This window comes from Zalophus californianus, chromosome 4 (genome assembly GCF_009762305.2).
Source record: "Zalophus californianus isolate mZalCal1 chromosome 4, mZalCal1.pri.v2, whole genome shotgun sequence".
NCBI lineage: Eukaryota > Metazoa > Chordata > Mammalia > Carnivora > Otariidae > Zalophus > Zalophus californianus.
The window spans coordinates 4,298,953-4,326,291 of record NC_045598.1 but is presented as its reverse complement, the minus strand read 5'-3'; the positions used below and the strand labels follow the sequence as shown (position 1 = coordinate 4,326,291).

At 59.3% G+C, this 27,339-nt stretch overlaps 2 protein-coding genes across 8 annotated transcripts in view; one reads left to right on the top strand and one right to left on the bottom strand.

Annotated features, from left to right (window-relative positions):
* ESPN (espin) overlaps positions 1 to 15,918 on the bottom strand; it is a 30,856-nt gene extending 14,938 nt beyond the window's left edge. For 5 of the 7 annotated variants that reach the window (XM_027612643.2, XM_027612650.2, XM_027612657.2 and 2 more), the window contains exons 1-5: positions 15,445 to 15,918; positions 12,405 to 12,598; positions 2,872 to 3,058; positions 2,549 to 2,731; positions 2,269 to 2,400 (exon numbers count right to left, since the gene is read on the bottom strand). In XM_027612643.2, coding sequence (XP_027468444.2) covers positions 2,269 to 2,400; positions 2,549 to 2,731; positions 2,872 to 3,058; positions 12,405 to 12,598; positions 15,445 to 15,738 — 990 coding nt within the window. In that variant the 5' untranslated portion in view covers positions 15,739 to 15,918. Of the gene's footprint in view, positions 1 to 1,906; positions 2,204 to 2,268; positions 2,401 to 2,548; positions 2,732 to 2,871; positions 3,059 to 12,404; positions 12,599 to 15,444 lie in introns of those variants that run through there. The other 2 variants (XM_027612626.2, XM_027612633.2) reach the window with 2 other exon arrangements.
* A 5,855-nt stretch (positions 15,919 to 21,773) lies between these two features.
* Positions 21,774 to 25,409, top strand: HES2 (hes family bHLH transcription factor 2). Its single transcript, XM_027621845.2, has 4 exons — positions 21,774 to 21,926; positions 22,014 to 22,109; positions 22,384 to 22,483; positions 22,569 to 25,409. The coding sequence occupies exons 1-4, from the start codon at positions 21,882 to 21,884 to the stop codon at positions 22,823 to 22,825; spliced, it is 498 nt and encodes a 165-aa protein (XP_027477646.1). The 5' UTR covers positions 21,774 to 21,881; the 3' UTR covers positions 22,826 to 25,409.
* Positions 25,410 to 27,339: the final 1,930 nt, after the last annotated feature.

Below are 27,339 nucleotides of genomic sequence, written 5' to 3'. Positions count from 1 at the left end.
CACGGTCTGTGCCCCTGCCCACAGCCCTGACCCTCCTGGCATGGGAACGGGCTGGGGTGGGGGGTCCCGCTTACGTTGCCCATGCTGGCCTTGCTGTCGGCAAGCCCGCTCGCTGGCTCCGTAGGCTGCCTCCTGCCCAAGCCTGCTCCTCTGCCCGGGGCCCCCTCCCTGCCTGAGAAGTGTCACAGGCCCCCTGGGAGTGGGAAGCAAGCCTAGCACCAGGTAACAGCTCAGCAGCCATGCTCATTGGCCCTGTAATTAGGGGCTCTGTGGGAGTGTTTGCCTTTTCTGGGCCAGCATCCTGCATGGTTTGGATCTGTCACTGCTGCAGCTGGGCCTCTCTGGGTGAGGGGACCAAGGGCTCTCATACCCCACCCAGTTCAGGGGGGCCAGGCCCTGCTGCCTCTTCCATGAGCCAAGGGAAAGCCCAGGGGCTGGGCTGGGTGGTGTGGGCAGCTAAAAATGCTCTTTTTATGGCTGACAGCAGTGGGCACCGAGGGTGCCTAGCTCTGACCCCATGGATAACAGAGTTTAGGGGTACAGGCTCTGCAGCCTGGAATGTTGGATTCAAATTTCACTTCTCCCACTTACTAGCTAAGTGACCTTGGGCAAGTCAAGTCACTTATTCTTTCTGTACCTAAAGAGAGAGAGCATGTGGGGCTGTGGGGGGGGGGGGAGGGCGGGGCAGAGGGAGAGAGAGAATCTTTTTTTTTTTTTTTTTAAGATTTTATTTATTTGTTTGAGAGAGAGAGCACATGAGAGAGGGGAGGGTCAGAGGGAGAAGCAGATTCCCTGCCAAGCAGGGAACCCGATGCGGGACTCGATCCCGGGACTCCAGGATCATGACCTGAGCTGAAGGCAGTCAGTCGCCCAACCAACTGAGCCACCCAGGTGCCCGGGAGAGAGAGAATCTTAAGCAGGCTCCACATCCAGTGCAGAGCCTGACGAGGGGCTCAGTCTCAAGACCCTGAGATAATGACCTGAGCTGAGATCAAGAGTCAGACTCTTAACCGACTGAGCCACCCGGGCGCCCCTGAGTTCATCTGTAAATGGGGATAACAGTACTTCCTGCCTCGTGAGGGTATAAAAAAGATTTTAAAAGTTAGTGGAGTGCCAGGGTATGGTAGCCAGTAAATGCCCTACATGTCAACTATTAGTGTTACTTTCCGGTGGAGACTGTGATTATACTATAAAGCACTGGGCAGGGTACCTGCTGGAGTCAGAATTCATGCAATCATGTTTGTTGCAACTGTAGCTTCTGTTAAGAGGGGCTGGAGGTGCCACCCGTACCCCACCCTCAAAACAGAATCATACACTCTCTCAGTGGGAAAGAACCACCTCTGGTTCAGAAATGCCCTTCACAGCACCCACTTCTGTTGGTATACCCTGCTGACAGGGTACTCACTATCTGTTGGACCATTACTCTCTCTGAGCGGCCTTTTGGGGGGAAAATTCTTCCTCGGGTCCAGCTGCAGTCTCTGACCCCCTGGGCCTTGCTCTGGAGCACCCAGAACCAGGGTGCCCCCCTCCCATGCTTGCGCACAGGGCAGACAGTGCTATGGGCAGGAGGCCATCCCACATTCTCCCCTCCAGGCCTCATTTCCCAGCCCCTCTTCTGGCCAGGCTGCCCCCTGGAGCTGGTCCTCCTGAAGGCACCTGTAAAACCCACCCTCTGTCCTCCCTCCTGCCCCAAAGCAGGCATTACATTAGATAAGGCAGGGCCCTGGACTTGGAGCCGACCACACCTGAGCTCAAGCCCCAGGAGGTGACTTCACCCCTGTGCAACCGTAATAAAATTATTTAAAAAGGTAACACAAGTTTCCAGTTATAAAGCAGCCATGACGTGAGCAAACATACAATGTAGCCGTGTGACCTTGGGTGAAACGGGGACATTAACACCACCTACCTCAGAGGCGGTGGAGAGTTAAATGAGCTACTAGTGTGGGCTGTGGGCAGGTGATTGAACTTGACTATTCCCATTGGTATGTAAGTGTCTTGGGATTTCTCCACGCCTTCCTCCTTATCAGGATGGTGCTGGTCCTCCTCCCCTTGATGCTTTTTCCTTCACCCCCTCACTCCTCGATGGTCAGTGGTTCTGGGCTGAGAGAGGGTAATGGTCTAGGGCACTTCCTCATTGTGTGACCTCGGACAGGGGCTTCATGTCTCCGAAACTCAGCTTCCTCCGTAGTAAAGGGGTAGGAACACCTACTCCTGGGGGGAGGTGGGGATGGGGTGGGGGACGAGATAACCAGGGGCTCGGGGTCCCACCAGGTTCTCCACGGTGCGCAGGTAGCGGGTGCAGTGGCTGTGGCCGTTGTAGTCCGAGAGGTCGGCGGCCGTGTATCCGTCGCGGTCGCGGACGTCCAGCTCCGCGCCGTTCACAACCAGGACCTGGCAGCACTGCGAGGGGCCACGTACTGAGGTCCCGGGCCGCTCGCCCGGACCCCCCGCCCCCCTCCCCGCGCCGGGGCAGGGCTGTGCTGAGAGCTCAGCGCCAGCAGAGGGCGCCCGCTCCGGCCCCGCCCACCCGCTCCGGCCCCGCCCCCACCTCCAGCTCCCCGTTTTCAGCGGCGTCGTGCAGCGGGGTCCCGCCCCACAGGTCGGCCGAGATCTCGCCGCCGTGCAGCAGGAGCCAGCTGAGCACTTTGGCGTGGCCGCGGCTCGCCGCGAAGTGCATGGCCGTGGCGCCGTCCTTGTCCTGCTCCGACAGGCTCACGTCGGTGCAGCTCACCTGGGCGGGAGGGGGCGCGGGATAGAGGGGCGGGGGCTGGACGCCAGGCCCCTCCAGGCTCCGCCCCCATCCGTGCAGGCCGCTTCGCGGCAGACCCCCGCCCCTTCCCGGGCCCCGCCCCGCTCTGACCCCGAGCTCACCAGCCACACGATCACCGGGCTCTGGCCCATCTGCGCCGCGGCGTGCAGCGGGGTCATGCCGTCGTGGGCGCTCGCGTGCGGGTCCGCGCCGCACTCCTGCACCAGGTACTGCGTCACCTCCAGGTGGCCCTCCTGGCACGCCAGGTACAGGGGCGTGGCACCGTTCTTGGTTTGGGCATTCACTCCCCTGCAGAGACACAGCACCCACGGTGGGATCTCAGCGCCCACCTCCCTCCAAAGCCTTCTCACGCCCCTCGCGCTCTTTGGGGGATCTCTGGAGGGCTGGGAGAGTGAGTTGGAGAAGGTCTAGTCACCGGGTCGTGCTGTACTTGACTGGGTCTGGACTCTTGGTCCTATGCCAGCCTCCCTCAGGGGGCCCCCTTGGCTCGGCCACCCCCCTCCAGCAGTCTCCCTTCTACAGTGCACACCTGACTGAGCTAGTCCCTGGTCCTCAGTAAATAGCCCACCTTTTCACCAAAGTCTACAAGGATGTGGAGATCTGGCCTCTTATTACCTTTTCAGCCACATTAACCCTTTGTCACTGTGAGTCCCTAAACCTTCTGTCTTACCTGTATGCCTTTGATCGGGTCCCCCCTCTATCTGGAATGCCCTTCCTTCCTCCTCCCTAAGACTCAGTCCAGATCCCTCCTCCATGAGGCCTGCCCTGATTTCCCCAGGCAGAGCCGACCTTTCCTACCTCTGTGCCCCATATGGCCCTGGGCTCACTCCATGGACTGCCCGTCATACTTGATTGAACATAACTGATTTTGGCTTCTGCCTCCCCCCCCCCCCCCCGGGCAACTGAATTCCCAGAGGGCAAAGTAGTAGGGTTGCCAGATAAAACACAAGACGACCAGTTAATTCTGAATTTCAGAGAAACAAGAAATCATTTTTGGCATGGGATAGACTTATACTAAAACATTATTTGTGGTTCATCTAAATTAAAATTCAATTGGATAGCCTGTTGTTAGTCTGACAACGCTACAGGTGGCCACCATTCACGGAGCACTTCTGGTATGCTGTGATATTGATGGGCCGGTTCTCATTGGATGCCCTAACTTAGGTCCTATTGTCATTCCCATTTTACAGACAGGCCATTGAGGCTCAGGGGCTGTGACTTGCTAAAGGTCACACAACTGGTAAATGGCACTTGAGTGTATGTTTGTGATGCAGGGCCTGGTGCATGCAGTAGACACACAGGAAAGCCCATCCCCTGTCTTCACTCCTGGGGCTTTCCTGAGGTCCAGCTAGCAGCTGTCTCTGCCCCTCATCCCTGTTCCCCAGCTGGTGAAGAGGAGTCCTAGCTGGGGAGCTGGGAATCAACCCCATAAGGTGGAGTGCTGCTGGAAAACAGGGAAGTTGGCCCCGCCACTGACTGAGCCTCGGTTTTTCTGACTTCGTAATGGGGTGGACAGCCCAGGGCGCAGTTACCATAATTGGACACTAGGTGGGGCCACAATCCAGGCCCAGACAGGAGCTGGCCACCGCCGTCCACAGCGGGTCTCAGAAGCTCTGGCTGAGTCACACTGTGCTGCATCAGCCCTCCATGCCCCAGGAAGTGCGCCTCTTCACCTGACTAAACGTCTTCCCATCCATCCACCTCCCGATCTATACCCTGGCGACATCAGTCGCACACTCTCCACCAATGTCCACGCACGTCCTCCCTCCCTCATCCCAGTGCCAGCCCAGCTGTCCATTAACGTGGGCACCAGGCCACCCAGTCCTCCTGTATCTGCCCACTCACCCACCCTCTTCTCACCCCCGACATGACTTGGTCCCTTCCCCTCACACACCCCTTGGACTTTCCTCCCTGTCCCTAAAACCCTGGTTCCTGTCCACTTCCCTGACCCCCGTCCCTCAGGCCACCTGCAGCCCTCCTGGGCACCTCCCTGCTCTCTCCTTACTCCGGACACGGGCACCCCCACCCCAGACACAGAGATGCCATTTTTCTGGGCCTGATGCTGAGCGTGGCACTTCACGCAGTTGGGGTGGAACAGGGACCATGCCTGGCTGCCCTCCGTTTCCCGACCTGGGTCAGGGCAGTGGTGCTCACGAGCTGACATGGCACCCGGTGACAGAGACTCACCCACACGCCTCTTCCCAGGAACACTCTGGCTTGCAGCCACCAGCCTCCATGCCCCAGTGCCATCCTGCCCCCCACCCCCACGCATTCACATACTGATGTGACAGTAACAGCCTGCTTAATATTTCATGACCGACACTCAGTGGCCTGAATTATTCACCCCGTAACCAAGGCACAGTGAGTGCTGGGGTCCTGGGGATCAGAGGCTGAGGGGGCCACCACCCAGGACCCACGAGATCTCTGTGGGGAGGCCCCAGCAGCATGGGGCAGACAGATGGGCCAGGATGGGAAAGGGGGTACTGGCCTTGTTACGCCTTTCTACTTTGGCCTGAGGCAAGAAGGGCAGGCCTCCCCTGAATGCTCACTGGGCGGCGGGGGATTATAAAACCATGGATTGGGGCGCCTGGGTGGCTCAGTCGTTAAGCGTCTGCCTTCGGCTCAGGTCACGATCTCAGGGTCCCGAGATCGAGTCCCGCATCGGGCTCCCTGCTCATTGGGGAGCCTGCTCCCCCTCCCCCTGCTTGTGCTCTCTCTGTCAAATAAATAAAATCTTAAAAAAAAAAAACATGGATGAGCACATGGAACAAAATCAATTCATTTGGACGGAGAGAGAGATGAATTTATAATAGTAGTCATAATAATAATTGATAACAGTGATAGTAGGTACCGTTTATCGAATGATTGATCTGTTTCAGGCACTGTGATGAGCAGACCACATGCTGTCTCATCTAGTCCCCTCAGGGACCCGACGGGATAGGTGCTAGCATTCTTCCCCTCTTCAGTTGAGGAGATTACGTACAGAAGTCTCAGATCGCTCAATGAGAGAGAGGCAGAGAAGGATCTGGGTATAAGAAGGACCTGGGGCGAGAGCCCAGCCCAGCTGTGTCACGGTCTTGCCTCTTGTCTCTGTTCTCAAAGCCACCTGCAGGTGGGGGCAGTAAGCGTCCATGAGACGTGCTTGGAGAGCCCTCAGCACGGGCCTGTCACCTGGCACAAGCCTGGAGCCTTTGTTGTATTTTGGGATCCCTCTCCCTGTGCCTCTGCGGGGGCACTGCTGACCAAGCACAGGTCAGGCCAGGCATTGCTTCTGCTGTGGAGAGTCACGGAGAGGAGAGGAGCGGGGTCTGAGGGTACTTCAGGCCTCAGCATCCCACTGGCTCCAGCCCATCAAGTTCTAGCCAAAGTGACACTAAGGGTGACATTCCAGTCCCAGCCCCTGCCCTTGGCCCTCGCCACCACCCACCACCCACCCGTTCTTAAGCTCCTGAGCCTCACTTTCCATATATGGCAAATGGGCATCATAATTGTCTAGAATCTCCTTGCCTCTTATAAGAGAACAGAAGAGGAAGCTTCGGAAGGTTGCACATATCCTTGGAGGGAAGGCTGCTCTTTGCTTCCTGGTGCTGCGGCCGCATCCTGACCAGCCAGCACCCCCCCCCCACCCCCTGGGGCCTCAGCTCTCACGCCCCATGACCAACGCCAGGGGTTTCCCATTCTCATCTGACTTGGCCACTCCCTAACAGGTGCTCTTCCCGCTCTTCTTGGCTTCCTGGACCAGCTGCCGACTCACAGCGGAGCCTCCTAAGCCTTCTTTGCTGGGCCCTGGCCTCCACCTGACCTCCAAAGATGGAGATGCCCCAGAGTCTCCTTTCTGAACATACTCTCCCTGCTGGTGAGTTCATCTACTTCCCAGGGTCAAAGGCCACCTGCACCCGATGTGCTTCCTCTCTCCAGCTTGGACCTGGAGTCTACATCCGGTCCCCACCCCCACCCACTGTCCATGTGTGCACTGCCCAGGCCTCTGGAACTTTATGTGCCTGGAGTGGATCTCTCGCCTTCTCCCTCAAACCCTCCCCAGCTTGCCAACTCCATTCCGGTAAAGGACACCATGCTACCTTCCCTTGAGGGTAGCCCAAGTTCAAACCCTAGGAGTCTTTGGAGACCCTCAACCCTTGACCTCTTTATAGGTCTGCAACTCTCTAGCAACAATCACATAAATCATATTTTTCTTCCTCTCTGGGAAATAGGTGACACGAATGAATTTCAAATAGTAAGCAAGTCACCGGGTGATGATATCAAACAAACAAGGAATGCTTACTGGAAATCTCCATCCTTTGCCACAAGGAGCAAAGGGTTACCTGCCCACGGAAACAGACTCAGGTCAAAGAGCAGCATTTCCAGTGGCCCTCCCCTTTGGCAATAATTTCTGCTCCAAGGAAGGTCAGAACGGAGGTGATCCCACAAGGATGAGATCTCGTCGTCATGGGGTAAGGCTGCCCTGGATAAAAGTCACGGGTCCTTTGGTGGCTCTACCTCTCTCATCCTCTAACCGTGCCTCCTAGCTTATTTGAAAAGATCCCAAATTAGGCCTGGCTCAGGGAAGAAATGCAGTCCTTACTTGAGGAAGGTTCTAGAATAGTCAGCTTTACACCCAATCCACCCGCAAGCCTGGAATATTTCCGGAAGCTTACCCTTCCCTGCAACTCTCCCAGGCTTTCAGGCCTTCTTTCTGGTCCTCACTGAAGCCAAGCTTTATCCCACCTCAGCGTCTGCCTTTGTTGGTCCTTCTACCTGCAAAGCTCCCAAGCCAGATTTTTGCAGGGCTGGCCCCGCTTTTGATCCAGGTCTCAGCTGAGCTCCCCTAGGAGGCCTTCCTTCCTTGACTCCCTCAATTGAAAGAAAACCCCACTGGTTTCTACCAACCTACCCCGTTTTGCTTTATGGCACTTGTCACTGGAGTTATCTTGTGCACCTATTTTGTTCATTCCAGGGACACATGTCATGAGGCTGCCACAAGCCAGGACAGGGCAGAGCAGTGAAAGGAGCAGACCCCTGCCATCCCAGAGCTTGGTTCCACCGGGGTGCCGGCTGGCAAACCAACACACACGCACATAAGCAAGAACTTCTCAGAACATGGCACATGTTCTTGATCTGTCCCCTTGTTTGCCCTGGGAGCCTCCCTGGAAGTTTGCTCCAAGAAGCTGGGAGGGCTCACTACCTCCCAAGCACCAGTGGGCCGCTCAGTTGCTAGCTGTTGAGTGAGTAACTGTGGGGGTGAGTGAGACGGGCAGCGAGACCAGGAGCCGTGTGCTGTCTCCTCACACATGGCCTCGGCTGGTCCATTTGCCAGATGGGCCAGGGAGGCCCAGTGGGGAGCTCCATCTGAGGTCACCCGCGGTGAGCTGCACGCAGGGCTGGACAAGTCCCAGGGCTTCCAGACTCCTCATTCATTCAACAAACACAGTGTGTCAGGCACGGGGCACCAGACGAGGTCTGCTCTCATTAATTGGGGAGACATCATAGGAGAATGCCCCAGGATGCCCAGAGTGTAATGCCAGGTGGTGATAAGGACGCCAGGGAAAATAAGGCAGTGTGAGGAGGAGTGGGAGCTGGGGGGTGTGCATGCTGCTGGGCAAGTTACAATCTGAAGGAGGCTCTGGGCAGGATTTACTGCGAAGGGGAGGTGGAGCAAAGGCTTGAGGGAAGGGAGAGAGCAGCTGACGGGGGCTGGAGAGTTCTAGGCAGGCAGGAACAGCCAGTGGGAGGTTGGCGGGCACCAGCCTGTGGGAGGAGCTGCAAGGAGGCTCTGGAGGAGGAATGGAGTGGGGATGGGGGAGCCTCGCAGGTGAGGCATGGGGCCGGGCCAGAGGGAGGAGGGCCCCTTGGGCCATTAGAAGGAAATGGCCACCCCTATCAGTGAGCAGGGAGCCTGTGGGCAGTCCAGGGGTCTGACTTGCGTTCTCAAAGGTGGGCAGAGCTGGACGGGAAGAGGGCCAGGGTCAGGGGAGACCTGAGTGATTAGGAACTGGAGCAGGAGTGGGAGACAGGCCCGGAGAGGGGGTACAGTTTCATCAAGGCCACGCAGGGGGCCCAGGGGACCTCAGCTGCTCAGTCAGCCTCTCTGAGGTGCTGTCTCTCCCTCGGTCAGCACCCGCAGCAGGGACATCCGTCTGGCTCACTGATGTATCCTTGGCCCTTAGAATACTGCCTTGCGCAGAGCAGATGCTCCATAAACATTAGTTGAATAAATCAGTCTGTAACCTGGGCTACTTATAGAGCTACTGCCCAGGCTGGTTATAAGGCTCAGATGACTGAATGGTGCTACGCACTTAGTAAGTACTAGGCAGGTAGGAGCTCATCTGAGTTTATCCTGACTCCTGACCAGGGCACTTTCCAATCTCTGTCCCAGGGCAGGGCAGGCCTCAGGCAAAGGAGATACTTGCAGAGAGGTGCAGCTGATACAGATCTTAGGGGAGACTGATTTTCCAGTTTGCTACGAAGGGCAGAGCACAGGGGCCCCAGAAGAAGGAAGAGCCCGGAGCCTCTCTATCATTCTCCGCAGCCTCGAAGCTCAAGCCCAGGGGTCTAGGCCGAGCCTGGGGCTCCCCTCCAGCTGCACAGACCCCGGGTAAGCACGTGGTGGGCCCTGGCATCCTGCCGGCAAGGTGGTAAAGGAGCTCTGAGGCTACCTGCTCCTCGCCCCTTCTCTGTCTGCCTTGACTGGAGGTCTGGATACCTGGCTCCCCTCCACCGACCACGAGTGCTCCTGGACAGGACGGCCGACCCCACTGACTCCATCTCCCTGAGATCCAGGGCCTGAAACAGCCCCAGCCCAGTTCCCGCCAGCCTCCATGCCACCCACTTAGGGACCCTCCTTCTGCAGGGAGGATCCCCATGGGGCAATAGCCCCAGAGGTCACTGTGGCAACTCCTCCACCTCTGGAAGGATTTACCCAATGGATGGGGACAGACTGGACGAGGGGCAGGTGGGTGCGGGCTGTTCCTGCAATCTCCAGCCTTCTCTAACACCCCAAGGTGCAGCCTGGCCTGAGCAAGCCACGCCCCCCCAGCCTTGGTCCAGCCCTCCAGCCCCTCTGCAGCTTGTCATTGCCACGGCCCACAGCCTCCCGGGGCGGGATCGAGTTTCTCACTGGTAGATCCGGGAGCCCTTCCTCCCTCACCCACTGCCAGGGAGAGCTGAGGCCTTATGAATAATTCACCACGACTCACAGCAGGTCTGGGAGGCTCACGAGAGTGAAAGCGTGGGCCACAGCCTCCACAACCAGGCTGCCTGGGTCCCCGGATTGAGCCCTGTGGCCTGGGGCAGCTTGAGCCTCTGCCCTCTCCATAAGCAGCCTTGGGGTCCCCAGCCGTGGAGAGCAGGAGCCTCTACCCCCGAGACAGGAGGCTACATGGGCATTGGCCTCCAACTCCCAGCAGGCCCCACTCCAACTCCCAGCTGCCCCCTCCTGCCTGAGCCCAGCCTGGCAACCTCACAAAAGCACCTTCTTACCGGCCAGGTCACACGCTGCAGTGAGAATGGGCCCAAGTCTTCTGACCACCTCTGTGAGAGTCACAGAGGCCTCTGAAGGGCTGGCGGCTCATCCGCCCAGGCCATGTGGCCTCAGAGTTGGCATCAGGGCCCAGTCACTGTCAGCACCTGGCATGGCCTGGGAGGGGTCAGGGTTCCCACGGCACAGCTAGTCTTCCTAAGGCCGGGATCCCAGCTCATGCAGGGCTCTGTCTCATCCTAGGCCCCAGGCTTTTCAGTGAGGAGGGGTTCAGGGGCAGCCTGGGGCTTCGCCCCTCCCCCTCCTGCCGGAGCGCCTCATCAGCACCCCCAGGGGTGGGCTTGGAGCCCTATCTCAGTTTACACCATTTGGGCTAAGTTGGCATCGCCATTAGCCTGGCTTTGGCGGGCCCGTTACGTGTGATGGGGGGCGGCTTTATGGGTGCAGAAGGGTCACCACAGGCCATCCTCCCCTCTCAGGACCTCAGTGTCCTCTGTGTGAAGTGAGGGGGTGAGGCAGGGGCATTCGAGTCACCACAGTGGGGCTGCAGGCCTGTCTCAGGGGCCGCTACCTGGCCTCAACCTGGAGAGTCCGAGTCGGGAATCTGGGACCAAGCCCGCCAACCGTGCTGATGGTGTCAGGTCGGGAGCCTGCATCTCGGGGGGCTTCCTACTCTAAATCACTGCCTTCAGTGTGATCCAAACCCTAGCTTGTCCGGAGTGAAGGACTCATGCCGAAGTGCCACCAAGCGGCCTCTGGCGGAGATGGCTGTGAGGAGAACCTCTGGTCCGTGAGGCACACTGCGGGGCTCCCACTAACCAAACCCGGGAACTCCCTGCTCAGCAAGCTGACTGCAGGCCAGCCTGGAGGCTCTCAGCACTGCCCTATAGCACCCCAGGGTGCCTGGGCCCAAGAGGCTGCGGGCTGTAGCCACCCTGCCACGAGGCCCTGGGGCCAGGCTGGCCTCCTGCCTGCTCCCTGGGAGCCCGGGCCCTGCAGGCTCCCCCAGGCCTGGAGCCAGTGGTGAGGACTGACCCCCTTACCTCGTGGCTGCTCGCCTCCCGCGGCTCGGTCTTCTGTCACCACTTAATGTCCCAGGCACCCACTTGGACTGACAAAGGTAACTGGTCAGAGCCGCCATTCGTCCGGTCCCTGGGGCCACTATTGTCCCACTCCCTTAGACACTCCCCCAGGACCCCTGGGTCCTCTCAGATGCACGTAAGACCTGGTTTCCTCCCTCCCCCAGGACCCCCCCGGGATTTCCCTGCTCTACATTGAGCCCCATTCTTCCCTATGCTCCCACCCCACCCTGGGGAGCTCCCAGCCCACTGCTCAGCTGCTTTCTCAGAACTGCCACTCAGGCTGAGGACCCTGGGAGGTCTGGGGGCCCCACCTCCCCCGCTAGAGGGAACGGGCTGAGGGGCCCCAGGAAATGACAAGTTGCTCTCTGGGTGGTCCAGTCAGCGGGCTGTGGGGCTAGGACGTGGGGTGGGGTGTCTGGGCAGGAGGCCCTCTCCCTTCACTGCTCCTCCTTCTTGACTAGGAGTCTAGGAAATTCTCCCATATCTTCACTCCTACCCCCGATTTAAAGATTTTTATTTAGCTATTTATGTGAGAGAGAGTGAGAACGAGAGCAAGCGAGAGAGAACACGAACGGGGTGAGGGCGTGAGGGGCAGAGGGAGAGGCAGGCTCTCCACTGAGCAGGGAACCTAATGTGGGGCTCGATCCCGGGACTCCGGGATCATGACCTGAGCCGAAGGCAGACGCTAACCAACTGAGCCACCCAGGCGCCCCTCTCCTATCCCCCATTTAAGATAGTCCTGCACATTGGCACAGGCCAGAGCTCAAGAGAGCCAGCTGCTGCAGGCTGGAAAGCTTCCTGGAGAGGAGCAGGTGATCTTGGCCCGCATGCCCAGCCTCCCAGGTGCAGCCGCGTGCTGTGCACAAGAGCATCTGCCTGCCAAGCTCTGGGGCAAGTGGCTGTGGGCAGCCTTCCAGGAAGGGAACAATTTCAGCTTGGGTGGGAACCGTCTCTGGCCACGGGGATGGCCCAGAAGCAGAAATTCCCCCGGGATGCTGGAGGGGCACATTTCAGGCATTCCCCAGAGCCCTGGCCCGCACCGCCCAGAAGACAGGCGAGGAGGGGTGTCCTTACTTACTCAGGATGGTGCCCGATGAGAAGCCTCAGGGAGGGGAAGTCTCCTTTGGCGGCAGCATAATGCACAGGCAGAGCGCCTGTTTCTGTGGCCACAGCAGGGTCCCCACCACCGTGACGCAGCAGCCAGTCCACCAACTCAGGGTGGCCGAAGCGCGCAGCCAGGTGCAGGACTGTGGCACCAGAATTGTCTTTGTCCTGTGGGAGAAGAGCCCATTAGTCCAGCCACGGGGGCCGTTCTGTCCTTGGGCCCCTAACTGGCCCTCTTTGAACTACACCCATGCCACCCGTGCTGGGCTTCCCGAGGCCTGCAGGTCACGACTGTGAAAGGCTTGCTTATAGTAGGCTTTTAGGACATGGCATTCTTGGGCTCCCTGGCAGAGCAACTGTCACCCAGATGCTCAGGGAACGCCTGAAGGAGTGAGCGAGGGTGGCTGGGCTGTTGTGGCAGTACGAAGCTAGCCTCAGGATTGTGGGGGGCACCCCCTGCGTCTAACCCTCGGCCCCTTCCTCTCCCTCCCCCCCTCCCCAGGTGTCACATGAAAAGAGGTCTCCAGGTTGGTGGACCTCCAATAACCCAACATCAGTGCAGGGAACAGCCCCTGCCCGGGACCCCAGCAGACTCCCTGCTCCTGGCCCAGGGAACAGGCTGTGTTCTCACTCTGTGGAGGAGGAAGCTTCTGGGTACTGGTGGCAGGGCCTGGACAGTCAGCCAGTGGTGGTCGGTGTGGACTAGCGGCAGCCCCTGGGAGGGGCTTGGGCTAGACCCCCTCCCAGGCACCCCAGAGGGGGCAGGCAAGGGTCTGGGCCCCAAAGTACCAAATATGTCATCCATGACCATCCAGGTGTGTGTGTCTGTTGCAGGAGGGGGCTGGCAGGTGCTGCTTACGTTACCCGGGCAAGGAGGGGAATCATAGAGAACCCACAAGTCTGGACTCAGGGGCTGGCAGGTCTGGGTGAGCGGGCACCAGTGTGGGAACAAGCCCGAGTTCCCAGAGCCAAGCAGGTGGGATTCTGGAGAGGTGGGCAGGGCCGGTCACAAGGATGGGGCAGCAGTGGTGGGGGGCATGGTTTACTAGGCTCAGGGAAGGGAAGCCCCTCTGCCCACAGAGAGGCTCTGGGGGGGAAAGGTGTGGCCAAGGCGGCTGGAGGAAGGTGAATATCAGAGGCTCTTGAGAATCAGGTGAGAGGGAAAGAGGGGACCGGGGCCTGGGGCCACAACTAGTAAGTCATCCGTCAGGCTATGGGGGTGGCTGTGGGGCTAGGAGGGAGGTGGCCAGAAGGTGAGGCAGAGCGAGCCACACACAGGCAGCGAAGGACAACACCGGGGCTGCTCTGTGCGCCGGAGCGCCCAGTCCCTCGCCCTGAGCCCGGACCTCTGCGGGGGGTGGGGCGGGGCAATAAGGAGAAGACCCAGGCCTGTGGGCTCTGGCCCGTCCCCAAGGCTCCAACAGCTGTGTAGGCCCCAGGAGCCTCACGTGCTGTGGCCCGCACCCTAAAGCTGCTTATCTCTGGGCTGAGCAGCGCTGGGGATCGAGGTCATCCCCCCCACATACACACGTCTGCCCCGAGCTTGCTGGGGCTCAAGGGAGGGAGCCGTGATAAGCTGGGCACAAGGCCACCTGTTCCCCCACCTCCTCTGCAGTGGCTAGGGAGGCTTCCAGCCAAGGCTGGACACTGGACATTAGCATGCCACCTCCCAAACAAGTGGGCACAGACCATGTGCCAGGAAGTCCTGATAACAGAGCCAGCCAGGAGATAAGGGGTCCGGCCATCTCCCAGGAAGCGTCAGAAGAGGGACCTTGCCATCCTGAGAGCGAAGTAGGGGGATAGGGTCTGGTCATCCTGAGGGTACAACCAGCCAGCTCAGAGTCACCCCTGCCTCCTCTCCTACATCCAGTTAGCCCAGTGGTCTTGCTAAGTGGAAAGTCAGTTCTGGTTCCTTCCTCCAGTTGCTTTTCCCACACAACTAGGATATCATCCAAATTCCTAAGCCCAGCCTATGGTGGCTTCTCCCCTCTCCCCGCTCCTTGCTGATCCTGCCACAGGACAAGAATGTGTACGCCTCAGGGCTTTGCACTTCTTGTTCCTTGTGCTTAGAACTCTCTGATCAGCACCTGGCCACCTCCTTCTCATCATCCAGGACTCCCCTTAGAGGTCACTCACTCCTCGCCACCCCGCCCAAGCAGTTAGCTCCCTGACACCCCTCCACCACAAGGCCGGGCAAGACTGACCCCGGGGTTGCTGTCCATTGCCCCCAGGGACTGGCAGCTCGGGGAGATCAGGACCACACCTGAGTCCCCAGGCCTAGTACCTGTTCGATGCTCTATTGCCCACAGGAGCAAGCAGGAGAGCTACACATCAGAGCCTGAGTTGCCCCGCCTCCAGCTCAGGAGGGACCAGGTTTTTATCAGCCTGGGGGCCACTGAAGGAGACCAGGCGGGGTCTCAGGGCAGGAAGACTCAGGCTGGGCTGGAGAAGCAACTCACAGCTGGAAGGCAGGAAGGTGCTGATGTCCCAGGGTCAGCTAAGGTCCTGGGGGAGGCCCCCATTTACCACGCCCATCACCCCTGCCCCATGTCCTGGCCTTGGGGACACCTGCGTCTGGGCCTGGGGTGGACTGTAGGACTTTGCCCACCCCTCTTCCAGACCCGATCCCAGAAGATCTGAGCTTCTGATTCTGTGCCCCGCCCACTCTCCGGGACTCCCGTGGATCAGTGTTTTGCTTCTCCCCCCCCCACCACCCCCACCTCCCATCCCGGCTTAAATACTGGCGCAGGTAAGCCCAATTCTCTCCGGCTCCCCATTACCCAGTGCTCTTCTAGACAGTTGGCCCCACCTTGCCGGGGCGTCTTCCCCCGGGGCACTGTCGACCTGGGGAGCCCACCGCACCAAAAGCCCTCTGGAAGGAGCTCAAAAGCCAGCTCATTCGGGAGATGCCCAATCTCACCCACCCGTGAGCCACGGGGGCTCTAGGCCAGAGCTCTCCCCGGGGGCGGGGGGGGAGGAAGCCACAGGACGCCCAGTGAGCGGCGCAGACCCACCTGCACTCCGCAGCCGCCCTGCGAGAGCAGCCACTGCAGGCAGGCGAGGTGGCCAGTGGCGGCGGCGTCGTGGGCCGGCGTGGCGCCGTTGCGCGCGCGGGCCGCGGCGGGCAGGGCGGCCTCCTCCACCAGGAAGCGCAGGCAGTGCAGCTTGCCGGCGCGGGCCGCGTAGTGCACCGGCAGCGCGTCCAGCGGGTCCCGCAGCGAGGCCTTCAGCAGGCCGGCGGCGTGCAGGGACTTCAGCACGTCCAGGTCGCCCTGACGCGCCGCCTGCAGCGCCCGCTCCAGGGCCATGGTGCCGCCCGCGGCGCCGCGACCCCCTTCTCAGCGCGTTCCCCCGGGCGCCATGCACCTGTCCCGGGGCAGCGGGAGGGCCCGCGGCGCGGCCGTCGGGGCCCTGCGCCTCGGGGAGGCGGAGCGGCTGCCTGCCGGGTCTCTGGCCCTCACCGCCTCGCCCGCTCCGCTCCGCCTCCGCCGCGCTCTGGGCCTGGGGGCCCCCGCTGGCGCCCGGCTTAAGCCTGGGGCCCGCCCCCCGCACCGCCTCAGCCCCGCCCCCGCCGCGCCGCCCCGCGGGCTGGGTGGCCGCGCCGAGGGCCGGACTCCGGCGACGATGGCAAGGGCGCCCGGGGACTTCTCTCCTGATTTAGCTCACGTATAGTAGAGACCGCGGAGGGAGGCCAAACGGTTCGAATTTGAGAGCCGTCCAGGCGCTGGCGAGCGGAGACCCCAAACGAATTAATTCATCAACCCAGTGCCCACGACATGCTGTTCCAGGCCCGGGAGACACAAGCCAGCAAACAATTACTCTCTGCCATTGCAGAGTGACGAGTGTCACCAGAACAGGAATATGGGGTTAGAGAGAGAGTTGTAGGCACTGAGTGGGTGGTCAGGGAAAGGTGCATCTGAGGTGTGGTGGGCTGGGCTTTGAATGGTAAGAAGGGGCGTTCCAGGCAGACCAGACTGCAAGGGCAAACACCCTGGGGCAGGAACAGGCCACACAAGTCCCTGAGGGGCTCCTGGTCTGTGCCAAAGTGGGTGCAACAGGTGCTGGGCCCTCAGCCTTCTGCGGTTCCTCCAGGCCCCAGAGCCTCCTGGAGGCAGGAGAAAGAGGAGGAAAAGGCAGGAATGCCTGGGACACTCAGGTTTCTGGATCCAGAGGCTGTGGGGCTCAGAGAGCACCCAGAGCCTCTGTCTGGGGTGGGGAGAGTCAATGGTGAGCTTGAGGGCCTGGGGCTGGCAAACAGGGAGAAGGGAACGGTAGGAATGCAAAGGCTGGGGGCAGTGGGGAGATGCACCAGAGCAGTCACACAGGGAGCAGAGCCAGGACCCTCCTCTGAGGGCTCAGGAAGGTTCCAGGACGGCAGCAGGGCGGGAGAACACACAGGCGCCCAGCCAGCGTACCTGCATAGCCGGAAGCCTTTCATGGGAGCTGGATGTAGGCATAGTCATGGACAGGAGGAGCTGCCAGAAGGCGGGGGCTGCGTAGCTCTGGGAGCACAGTCAGTACGCCCTTTGAAGTTGAAACAGCCTGTGTCCTTCCTCGCCCTCCCCCACCTCCCCACTGGAGCCCTGTGAGGGCCTGGCCCTGGGCTGTTTCACCCAGCACCTAGCTAGGCCCAGCTCCGGGAGGCCTGAGCTGTAGAAATGCTATAGAGTGAACCTGCTTTCTAGAACAGTGGGAGTCCTGTTGCGGGCCTCTGGGTCTGCCACCTGGTGGCGCTGTGCACTACTACCTCCAGGACTCCAAGGTGCCCCGGTAAACCAGGGCTGCTGTGCCTGCACAGCCTGGCAGGTTGCCACCCACTTCCCAAGGGCCAGAACAGCCTTGCTCCCTCCATGGGACCTGTGGCAACTGGGCCTGGGACCCCTACCCAGTGGTTTGTGGACAAGGGGAGGGAGGAGTCTTATCCTGGAAGCCGCCATGCTTCAGCGGGCTCTTGATGTCCACTAGAGCTGCCCTTCTCTAGCACACCCAGGAGCAGGTACACCGTGGGCACTACACGTGGCCGGGGTGCTGTGAAGACAAAGAGCTAAAACAGCTTGTCTTTGGTGCCCCTCCCCTGTGCCTCCTCCGTGACTAAAAATCCTTGCAGTTCATGTTCTTCACTCCCACGGTGGCTCCCCTGGTCCTGGACACCCTCATGTATCACATGGTTTTGTCGTTTGGGGGTCAGATGGGGGTGATGTGCTGCCGCTGGGGCAGCAAGGCAGAGGAGACACCCCGAGCCTCTTCCGCCATGGATAGGTCACCTGTGAGCAGCTTCCCTTGCTGACTGGCTGACTGTCCTCTCAGACTCCTCTCAGAACACTGCCCACACTCAGGCTGAGACCCAGGTCTTCTGGGCTCCCCTGGGTCCACCAGGTCCTGCCCAGCAGCCCTAGAGAGTCCAGGCCAACAAGAAAACATTTATGGAAGCCCTACAGCTTCCCTGACACTACGCTAAGCTTCACCTGCATATATATATATATATATAAACCTAAACACAGAGGCATTTATTGTTAGAAAGAGCAAATCTTACACTCAACTGGGTTGTTGTTGTTTTTTTAAAGATTTTATTTATTTATTTGACAGAGAGAGACACAGCAAGAGAGGGAATACAAGCAGGGGGAGTGGGAGAGGAAGAAGCAGGCTTCCTGCAGAGTGGGGAGCCCAATGCAGGGCTCGATCCCAGGACCCTGGGATCATGACCTGAGCTGAAGGCAGCTGCTTAACAACTGAGTCACCCAGGCACCCCTCAACTGGGTTTTAACATCAAGGCATGAGAACGGAGATGCCCTGGCTTCCACAGGTCTTTGGCTCCCTCCAGTGCAGGGCTCAGTTCTACCGAGACCAGCTCTACCACAACCACTGTTCCCTCATCCCAGCAGCAACAGTTCAGGTCCCTCCCTGTTACCCAGCAGCTGGAGGGGACAGAGTATGACAGGTTCTGGAATGCCATCTGCCGGAGCCCCACCTTCGCTAAGCTTCTCTAAGCTTCAGGGAAACAGGAAAAAGTCCCAACAGTCAAACTGCATTTTCTGCAAAAGCTGGAGGGAGGTATGTGACATTCCTTTGCGCAACAAGCAAAACAAAATCAACCGATTTGGTGAATCGATGCTGCAGCAGGATCTTGGAAGAATCAGGGAGGCCCCTGGGGAATGGTGGGCAGGGAGAAACCCCCAGGCACCGAAGTCCACGTCAGAACCTCTGCTCAGAAGCTGGGGAGGCACAGGGGCCAAGCCATTCAGGGAGGCGCTCCCTCCCCTGTTGTCGCAGTATTGTCTCTGGTCCCCAGCGCCAGGGCCCCAGATCGGCCTCAGTCCTCGGTCGCAAGTGAGGGAATGGGCTGCAGCTGGAAGTTCTCTTTCCAGAAGACGCTGTTAAAAGCAAGGCCACTCTGCGAGCCAATGACCTGCCTTGTAGCTGGTCCCAGGAGAGTTCTGTGAGGAGAACCAGCCTGGAACTTCCTTGGTAGAGATGGCAAAGCTGATCAACTGCTTGGATTTGCTGTGGGCCCAGGACAGGTTCTGAGGCTGCCTTCTTAGCAGCAGGATCTGCTTTGGATGCATGACAAGATGGAGGTGTATTTACCTGGAATGAGGTTGTCATTTGCAGACTGCCCGCCTGTCTGCCCATCAGTTTCTGTGATGCCCGCTTCGTTAGCAGACAGAATGAGTGACACAAATGGCCACGGTGAAAGGCAAAAATTTCATCTTTACCTGCATATATTTTTTAAGATTTTTATTTTTTTATTGAGAGAGAGAGAGAGAGAGAATGGTAGAGAGCGTAAGAGGGAGGAAGGTCAGAGGGAGAAGCAGACTCCCTGCTGAGCAGGGAGCCCGAGGCGGGACTCGATCCTGGGACTCCAGGATCATGACCTGAGCCGAAGGCAGTTGCTTAACCAACTGAGCCACCCAGGCGCCCTTCACCTGCATATTTGATCACCACAGTGACACTGTGAGAGGGGTACAACCACTATCCCCATTTTGCAGCTGGGGAAACTGAGGCACCAGGAGATTTGTTTGTTTCTATTTTTTAATGTATCTTGCCTGAGGTGACATAAATGCTTAGAGCACCTCCCTGTCTCCTCCAGATGTCAGCTCCGTCCCCACCAGGATGCCTCCTCTCATCCCCCTGCTGGGCTGAGACCCTTCACCCACCCCATTCAGACCTCTCCCCCCCACTCAAGGGCAGGGACCAGGGGTGGAGTGTGTCCTCACTGTACCCTTCCCTAAAGCCTGCACCCCCACACTCTGCCCACTCAGCTGTCTTACCTGTTTCCCTGATTATAATACTTCCTCCAGGTAATCAACAAACCCTCCAGAATCCTTTGATGAAAGGGAAAGTCGGGACCACCTGGTCAAAGACCTTCACAGCAAGGGAAAATGGAGAAGAAATTTAAAATTTGGAGGGGCTCCTGGGTGGCTCAGTCGTTAAGCATCTGCCTTTGGCTCGGGTCATGATCCTAGGGTCCTGGGATCCAGCCCTGCATCGGGCTCCCTGCTCAGTGGGAAGCCTGCTTCTCCCTCTCCCACTCCCCCTGCTTGTATTCCCTCTCTCACTGTGTCTCTCTCTGTCAAATAAATAAATAAAATCTTAAAAAAAAAATTTTTGGAGTAACTGTCACCGAAAAGGGCGTTTGCTTCCCCAACCCCACTCTCCAGTGGTCCACAGGCATGGAGAGGGATGTTCTAGGAGAAATCTTCCTCCCCAGACCTTTCCCCAGGAGCTAGCATCAGGGTCTCTCAGCAAACATGCAGACGTTGGTGGAGGGTGGTCTCGCGGGCACAGAGCTAAGTCAGTCAGCGTGTGTGTAGTAAGAGGGAACGTGTGAGGCTTTAGTGATCCACGAGGTAATCCACAAAGTCCTTTTCGGAGCACTTAAAGAGCAATTCATTACCTTGGAGGACGCTGGCCCATAGCTACTCTGGGCTCAGTGATGCCAGAGGGACAGGGGCTCAGACATTCCCAGGCCTTGCTGGGCCAAATGTATTAAATGTTTTATTCTCATAATTAGAGATTATTATGGGGATTAATGGAGGTGAGGGCTAAAAGGTGGTTGGCATACAGTACGTGCTCCATAAACGGTGGCCAGTGGTCCTTTGAATGCCACAGACCGGGATGGGTGGCCTGAGTTCCCGGTCACCCCGACTGCTCCGGGCCCCTCCCTGATAGCCACGCTGGTCGTCTTAAGCCCTGCTGGGGGGCATGGGGTAGGGGGACTTGGAGCGCGAGGCGGGGGTGTGGTGCGAAGGCGGGGTTGGGGCTGCACGAGTTGGGGGAGTCGTCCAGCACCCTGGACAGCGCCTGCCGGCTCCGAGCCAGGGTACCGCCTCTCGGCCACTCTCGGTGGGTCCCGCCCACTATCCGCCCATAGGTCGGCCCCGAAGTCCTCAGTGCTGGCCGCCGGCCTGTCCGTTGCCCCGCCAGCCGGTTGAGGGAGGGCAGCCCCGAGCAGATGGGCGGGGGACGCCCAGCCAGTTTGGTACAGCAACGGCCACGCGGCGCGGAGGCGGGCCCAGCGGACCGCTGGGGCCGAGGCGGGCAGCGGGGAGCAGGGACCCAGGACCGCCCCGCCCCACTCGTCACGTGCGCTCCGACTGTCCCGCGGGTAGGAACCCGCAGCTGGAGCCAGTGGAAATGAAAATGAGCCCAGGGCTCCTGGATTATCTCGTCTTCTCTGGGCCTCGGTTTACCCATCCAAAACTGAGCACGGGAGAACACAATGATTCCTAACTTGGTGAACCGCTGGAAGGTTCTATGGAGTGACTAGAGCCAGGGCAGGCAGTTCAGCGACCAGCCAGTTCCCAGCGGCTAGGGCCCGAGCTAGTCTACACTTTACTCCGGGCCTCGGTGTCCTCTTCCAGCTCGGCCCTTCAGTCCGCAGAGCAACTCGTGGCGGGGAGTCCCTTCCCTTGGCTAGAAACCTACGTGGGGGCTCACTGAGGCCCGGGCCTCGGCGGCTCTGCCGCCGCTGGGTCCCCCGCCCCGGCCTAGGGCGGGGCTCAGAGGAGGCGCTGAGCTCGAACCGCGGCGCTGGTCGAGGAGGAACGGAGGGTGAGCGAGCTCGGGGCAGCCAAGGCTTCGATGGCGCCCACACATACCCCTGCAGGGGCTGGGGTGCGCCCCCGGCCCGCGACCCCGCCGCAGATGGGATGCGGAGGCCAGGAGCGGCACCCCGGGGGCTCTGCCGTCCCCCTCCCGCCCCTACCCGGCGAAGGAACAAAGGCGGAGGTGGGACCCGCAGGCAGCCAGACTCCGTGGGGAGGGATGGGGCGGGGCGGGGCGGGCGACGCCGCCTCCTTAAAGCCGGGCGGCTGGCGAGGTGTGCACCTCTCCGGCGCCGGCTCCTGCAGCGCGCCGGATTTCCCCTCGGGCCTGGGTCTGCGCTCCGTGTCCGCGCGGGCACAGGTCTCCTACACGCGGGGCCCCCAGCGGCGCCGCTTCTCCGCCGAGCATGGGGCTACCTCGGAGATCCGCGGACCCGGCGGAGCTGCGCAAGGTAGGAGCTGGGGAGTGAGGGCTGAGCGGCCGGGGCGGGGACCGGGACTGCGACCCGCGTAACCTCGGCCTCGGCGCCCGTCCGCAGAGCCTGAAGCCGCTGCTGGAGAAGCGCCGCCGCGCGCGCATCAACGCAAGCCTGAGACAGCTCAAGGGGCTCATCCTGCCGCTACTGGGCAGGGAGGTGAGTGCCGCGGCGCGCGGGTGCCGGGGTGGGGGCTCCGGGGCGCAGCGCGAGGAGGGCGGGGGGGCTGAGGGGCCCTTGCCCAAGGAGTCGGCGAGGGGGCTCCGCGCGGCGCGGGAGGCCGAGCCGGAGTGGGGCTGGCGCCGAGGAGCCGCCCCACCCCGGGCCACGGGCGTCCGACACGCAGGCAAGAGATTGGTGCTCACGGCAGTCTGCCGGAGATCTGTCTTCGTTTGTCCGTGTCTCTGCCCCTCTCCCTCGTGGCCGGGCGCAGAGCTCCCACTACTCGAAGCTGGAGAAGGCGGACATCCTGGAAATGACCGTGCGCTTCCTGCAGGAGCTGCCTGCATCCTCCTGCGCGTCCGCAGCGCCTAGTGAGTGACCCGCCCCGCCTTAGCCCTGCCCCACGCCCGCCGCCCCGCACCCCACCGCGCGCCTCACGCCTCTCTCGGTCCGCAGCGCCCTCGGACAGCTACGGTGAGGGCTACCGCGCCTGCCTGGCCCGTCTGGCCCGCGTGCTGCCCGCCTGCCGCGTCCTGGAGCCCGCCGTGAGCGCCCGCCTGCTGGAGCACCTGCGGCGGAGGGCGACCGGCGTCACCCCCGACGGTGGGCGCGCTGGGGACTCCTGTGGCGCGGCCGCGCCTTCCCCGCCGCCCGCACCTGCGCCTGCGCCGCCCGCGCCTCCCCGCGGCCCAGGCCTCTGGAGGCCCTGGTAGCCCCCTCGCCAGGCCACGGACCCCGCTGACTGCAAGAGACCGGGAGCGCCAGGCCGACTGAGGAAACTCGTGGTGCCGGCTGCTCTTTACGCACGGGGGACCAGCTCAGCACCCACCCCCAGGCTGGAACCCGGATGTTTGTGATCTGTGTGGCCGACTGAAGGCCGTGGGGGCTCAGCTCGAGGAAATGAGAGCAGCCCAACCTCTTGCGTGTGTCTGGGCTGGAGAAGGGGGCAGGTGGCTGCAGGGGGAGGAAGGAGCTCCCCTCCTCATCTGCTGGAAGTGGCTCTAGAACTGGGCCCCAGCACTAGCACCAGCCCAAACTCTGGGCCAGGAGCTCACCGGAGCCGGGTGCAGCCCTCTATTCTGACTGGTCGCTGCCTCCTTACAGCTCAGCCTGGGCACCTCTGGACACGCAATAGCAATGGCCTGAGGAGCTCTGCGGGCTGGGCAGCCATCACCCCCACTCCTGGGCTCCCCTGTCCTGTGCTTGCATTGATAGAGACAGGGTGCAGCCAGGGCTCTGTGTTGCTGGGGGTGAGGGCGTGGTAAGATGGTCTTGGGAAGGACTTATTTCCCCAAGCATTCAGTGACCACCTATGTACCACACACCAGTCTAGGGGGCCTTGGGGTGTGAGGAAGGGGTGGATAAGAAGGAGGGTGCCCTGTGGCCTCAAGGAAGCTTGAGTCAGTGCCAATGTGAGGTGAGCAAGCCTATGTCCTGGAGCAGCAGAAATTCCATTTTCTTGCAGATAACAGCAAGTAAAGGAACAGGAAAAACCTTTCCTGTCAGGACAGGTTACTGGAAACCACTTGTTTCTCAGACTTCTTTTCCTTCTGCCCAGAAGCAAGGGGAGTCTGAGGAGACTCAGGGAAGGGCGTGTGGCCCCCAGTCTTGGGTGCCCAGGAGAAGGCAGGGGCACCTGCAGCCTGCTGGTCACGCTCCCGGTTCACGGGGATTCACTGCGCACTCCAGGGAGGTTGGGACTCCCAACAGTCCCCAGTCCAACATCCTGAGCAAGGGACCAGGGCACTAAGGACAAGAGCTGACGGGGTGGGGGTGCTCACCAGATCCAAGTATGTCACAAAAACCCCTGGTGACCTGGGCGCTGATTTGGGTGGCCAGATGTGGGAAGCTGTGGGTGTTATCGAAGGAGTCAATGTTAAGACAGCAGGGGAGGGACGCCTGGGCGGCTCAGTCATTTAAGCGTCTGCCTTCGGCTCAGGTCGTGACCCCAGGGTCCTGGGATCGAGTCCCGCACCGGGCTCCTTGCTCAGCAGGGAGCCTGCTTCTCCCTCTGCTGCTCTTCCTGCTTGTGCTCTCTCTCGCTATGTCAAATAAATAAATAAAAAAAAAATCTTAAAAAAAAAAAAAGACAGCAGGGGAGCCCCCAGCAAGGTGTGCTGTCCTTTGTCCTCACAGGCCCAGCTGGCTGGACCGTAGGCTCCTGGAGGGCAGGGCTAGGGCTGAGCCCTCTGTGTCCCCACGGAACTCAGTACATGGTAGCTGCTCAGTAAATATCGTGAGCTAACAAACAGGTGATGTCACTGGACCATGGCTGTATTGAAGCCTTTTGCCACACCTCCCACCCCCAGGCCCTAATGTCACTTTGAAACTCTGTTCCACCAAAGCCTGTATATCCGGAGGACAAATGTGGGGGAGGGTGTGGAGAGCAGAGAGAGCAGTGTCTGCTTGCTTCCCCCATTCCCGAGAGTGTGAGCCTGCTCTCCTGAGCTGCCTAGAGCAAGTGGGGGAGGGGCAGGTAACCTACACGCCCACACCCACCACATAAGGTCAAGTTTCCTCTCTGGGTGAAGGACTCTGCCTTGGGCACACTGAGCAGGCTCCTTTTTTCCCTAATAAATAAGAGCTTTCCATACAGGTTTGAACTCTGTAAGAACTGATCCACCAGAGGCCCCTTTCCTCCTTTGGGTCATATTTGCCACTTCTTGCTTCTGAGCCCCTGACTCCAACCAAGCTGTGTTACAAGCAGTCAGGGAGGATGGGAGGGAGACAGGCCAGTGACTCATAGGATCAGGCGTTCCAGGGAGCCTGAACCAGGCGGCCCCCCGGGGCCCTGGCAGGGAGCTGAGGCATGCCCAGGTGGGTGGGGTTCTGGGCCGGCAGCGAGAAGCCGGTTTCCCAGCACGGATGGGCAAAGAGCTGCCCAGAAGTTCTGAGCTGGGCTTAGGAAATAAGCCAAGGCTGGAACACCAGCTTCCTCCACGGGACGCCTGCAGGCACCTCCCCAGGTGTTCCTGAAGGTGAGTCCAGGGCAGTGCAGGCTTTTTCTATGTGGGAGGGAGGCTGCCTCGCTCGGGGGCATTTCGTGAGCTTTAACAATGTCCACATCGTGCTCGTTGGCCAGCTCTTATGATGCCCTCTCTGCTCTGGTCCCATGACTGAATCTAACTCTCGAATTCTGTCTGGTTATCACGCTTGGTTGAAGAAAAGCCTCCTGTGTCTCTCATAAACCTGTGGGGGAAATGATCCAATGACCAGAGCACTGAGCTGTCTGGGAAACTCAGGCTGGGGCCAAAGCCCACGTGTCCTCCCCCCACCCCACCGGCGCCGCTTAATTTGGAAAGGTCAAATCTCGCTTCCCTGAGTGAGGATAAAGAGCAGGTTGCCAAGGAGGACTCCTTTAATAAACATTTGCAAATTGCTCTTCTCTGCCTGTGACTACCAGACTCTGCCAATGAGTCTCCCACTTGTTTCCCTGTAATAGGATCAGAAGGAACATAGCCTGTGGGGAATGTCTGGAAAAATGCGCAGCTCTGCAGAACCCCCGCTCCCCATCATGCTTTGGGATGACCACACGCTGGAGACAGCAATGGGACAGAGGGAGCTTCCCCATCATGTGCAGCTACCTCCTACTTGAAACATCAACGTGTGGCTGTATTTACTTTTTAAAAACACACCAGGTTGCTATAGATGTCCCAGAGAAGAGCTAACCCAGCCAATGGTGTTTTTTCCCTGGGTTTTACTTCTTGCCTGGCCACTTACCGGTGTGGCTGTGTCTCTGGGGCACTGACCGAGTACCTGTGTGTGCATGCGTGTGTATGTGTGTCCCTGCACAGCCAGGTGACTGCCCTGCAGGGAGCTGCCTGGGCATGTGATGTGGAGGAGAAGGCTGCCACCCACTGAGGGTTCCCAGTGAGCAACTAGTTTCACTCTGGGTTTTGAGAGGGCCTGGCAAAGCCCCAGGCGCTTAAGGCAGCTATAATGAAACTTTGAATGGTTTCAGGGGCGTGAGAAAGGCACTTAATGGGCACGCCCAACGTGCAAGCGTGGTGTCTTGTCACTGAGATCCATTGCAGGGCAGGAGGGAGCAGGGGCCCAGTGGCTGGTCACAGGAGCCTGCTTTGGGAGGCAGGGTTCACTGGCCTGCAGGTTAAGGAAGGAGATTCCCAGCTGAATATGTGCCCACTGCTGGTTCTCTTGTGGAGGCTGGGTCCAGAGCCACCTGCCATGGTGATTGGTATATTACAAACCTGAGGGAGAATGGAGCCAACTTCTTAAAGAACAAAGAACCATTCTAGACCTCAGAAATCAGAGGCAGATCCAGGTTTTGTGTGGATACATTCTAATATAAAATTATGAATACAGACTTGGTGTGAAAATATTCAGAGTGAAAAAGTAAGTCACATCAAACTAGTGGTGCCTGCAGATTGATGTCCATGCTTTTGGTTTCTCTTTAAGCAATTCATCAGACACACTTCCTGGTGACAACCCTGGCCTTTCCTCTGTTCCAGAACATTCTACCATGTTATGCCCTTGCTTGGGAACAGATCCGAGCTTAAGCTTCATTGACCTCCTGGTAAATTCAGAATGGACTCTCAATGCTCAAATTCAAGAGTCCAGAATGCTCAAATGACAATAACAAGGTAAATGCCTTCCATTTGCTGCATCCATTCATTGCAGGCTATTATATTACAAGATATATATTTACACAAACATTTACTGCATTTATGACACTTTTTTTAAAAGATTTTATTTATTTATTTGACAGAGAGAGATACAGTGAGAGAGGGAACACAAGCAGGGGGAGTGGGAGAGGGAGAAGCAGGCTTCCCGCGGAGCAGGGAGCCCGATGCGGGGCTCGATGCCAGGACCCTGGGACCATGACCTGAGCCAAAGGCAGACGCTTAACGACTGAGCCACCCAGGCGCCCCGACGCTTTTTTTCTTTAGCTCTTTCCGGGAAGCTTATGAAAAGCAGATTTCCAGGTCCCACCTCCAAGGGGTCTGATTCCCTGCGTCTGAGTCAATAGCCTCACCATACACCTGAGGCCAGGTTAGTCTGCTCTAACAAAGACACCACCTCTGAGGATGGTGGGTGCCAAGGGCTGGGGGAAGGGAAGAGGGAGGTAGTGCTCAGTGGGGACAGAGATCCACTTTTCAAGATAAAGAGTCCTGGGGATGGATGGTGTTGGTGGTTACGTTAAGGTGAATGTACTTAATGCCACTGAACTGCACACTTACAAATGGTTAAGATGGTAAATATTATGTGT

What these genes read in the sequence shown, in the direction of transcription:
- HES2 (XM_027621845.2), top strand. Translation starts at nt 21,882, where the DNA reads ATGGGGCTACCTCGGAGATCCGCGGACCCGGCGGAGCTGCGCAAG. An exon ending in ACCCGGCGGAGCTGCGCAAG is followed by an intron (nt 21,927 to 22,013) that starts GTAGGAGCTGGG and finishes GCCCGTCCGCAG; the next exon opens with AGCCTGAAGCCGCTGCTGGA. An exon ending in CTGCGCGTCCGCAGCGCCTA is followed by an intron (nt 22,484 to 22,568) that starts GTGAGTGACCCG and finishes CTCGGTCCGCAG; the next exon opens with CGCCCTCGGACAGCTACGGT.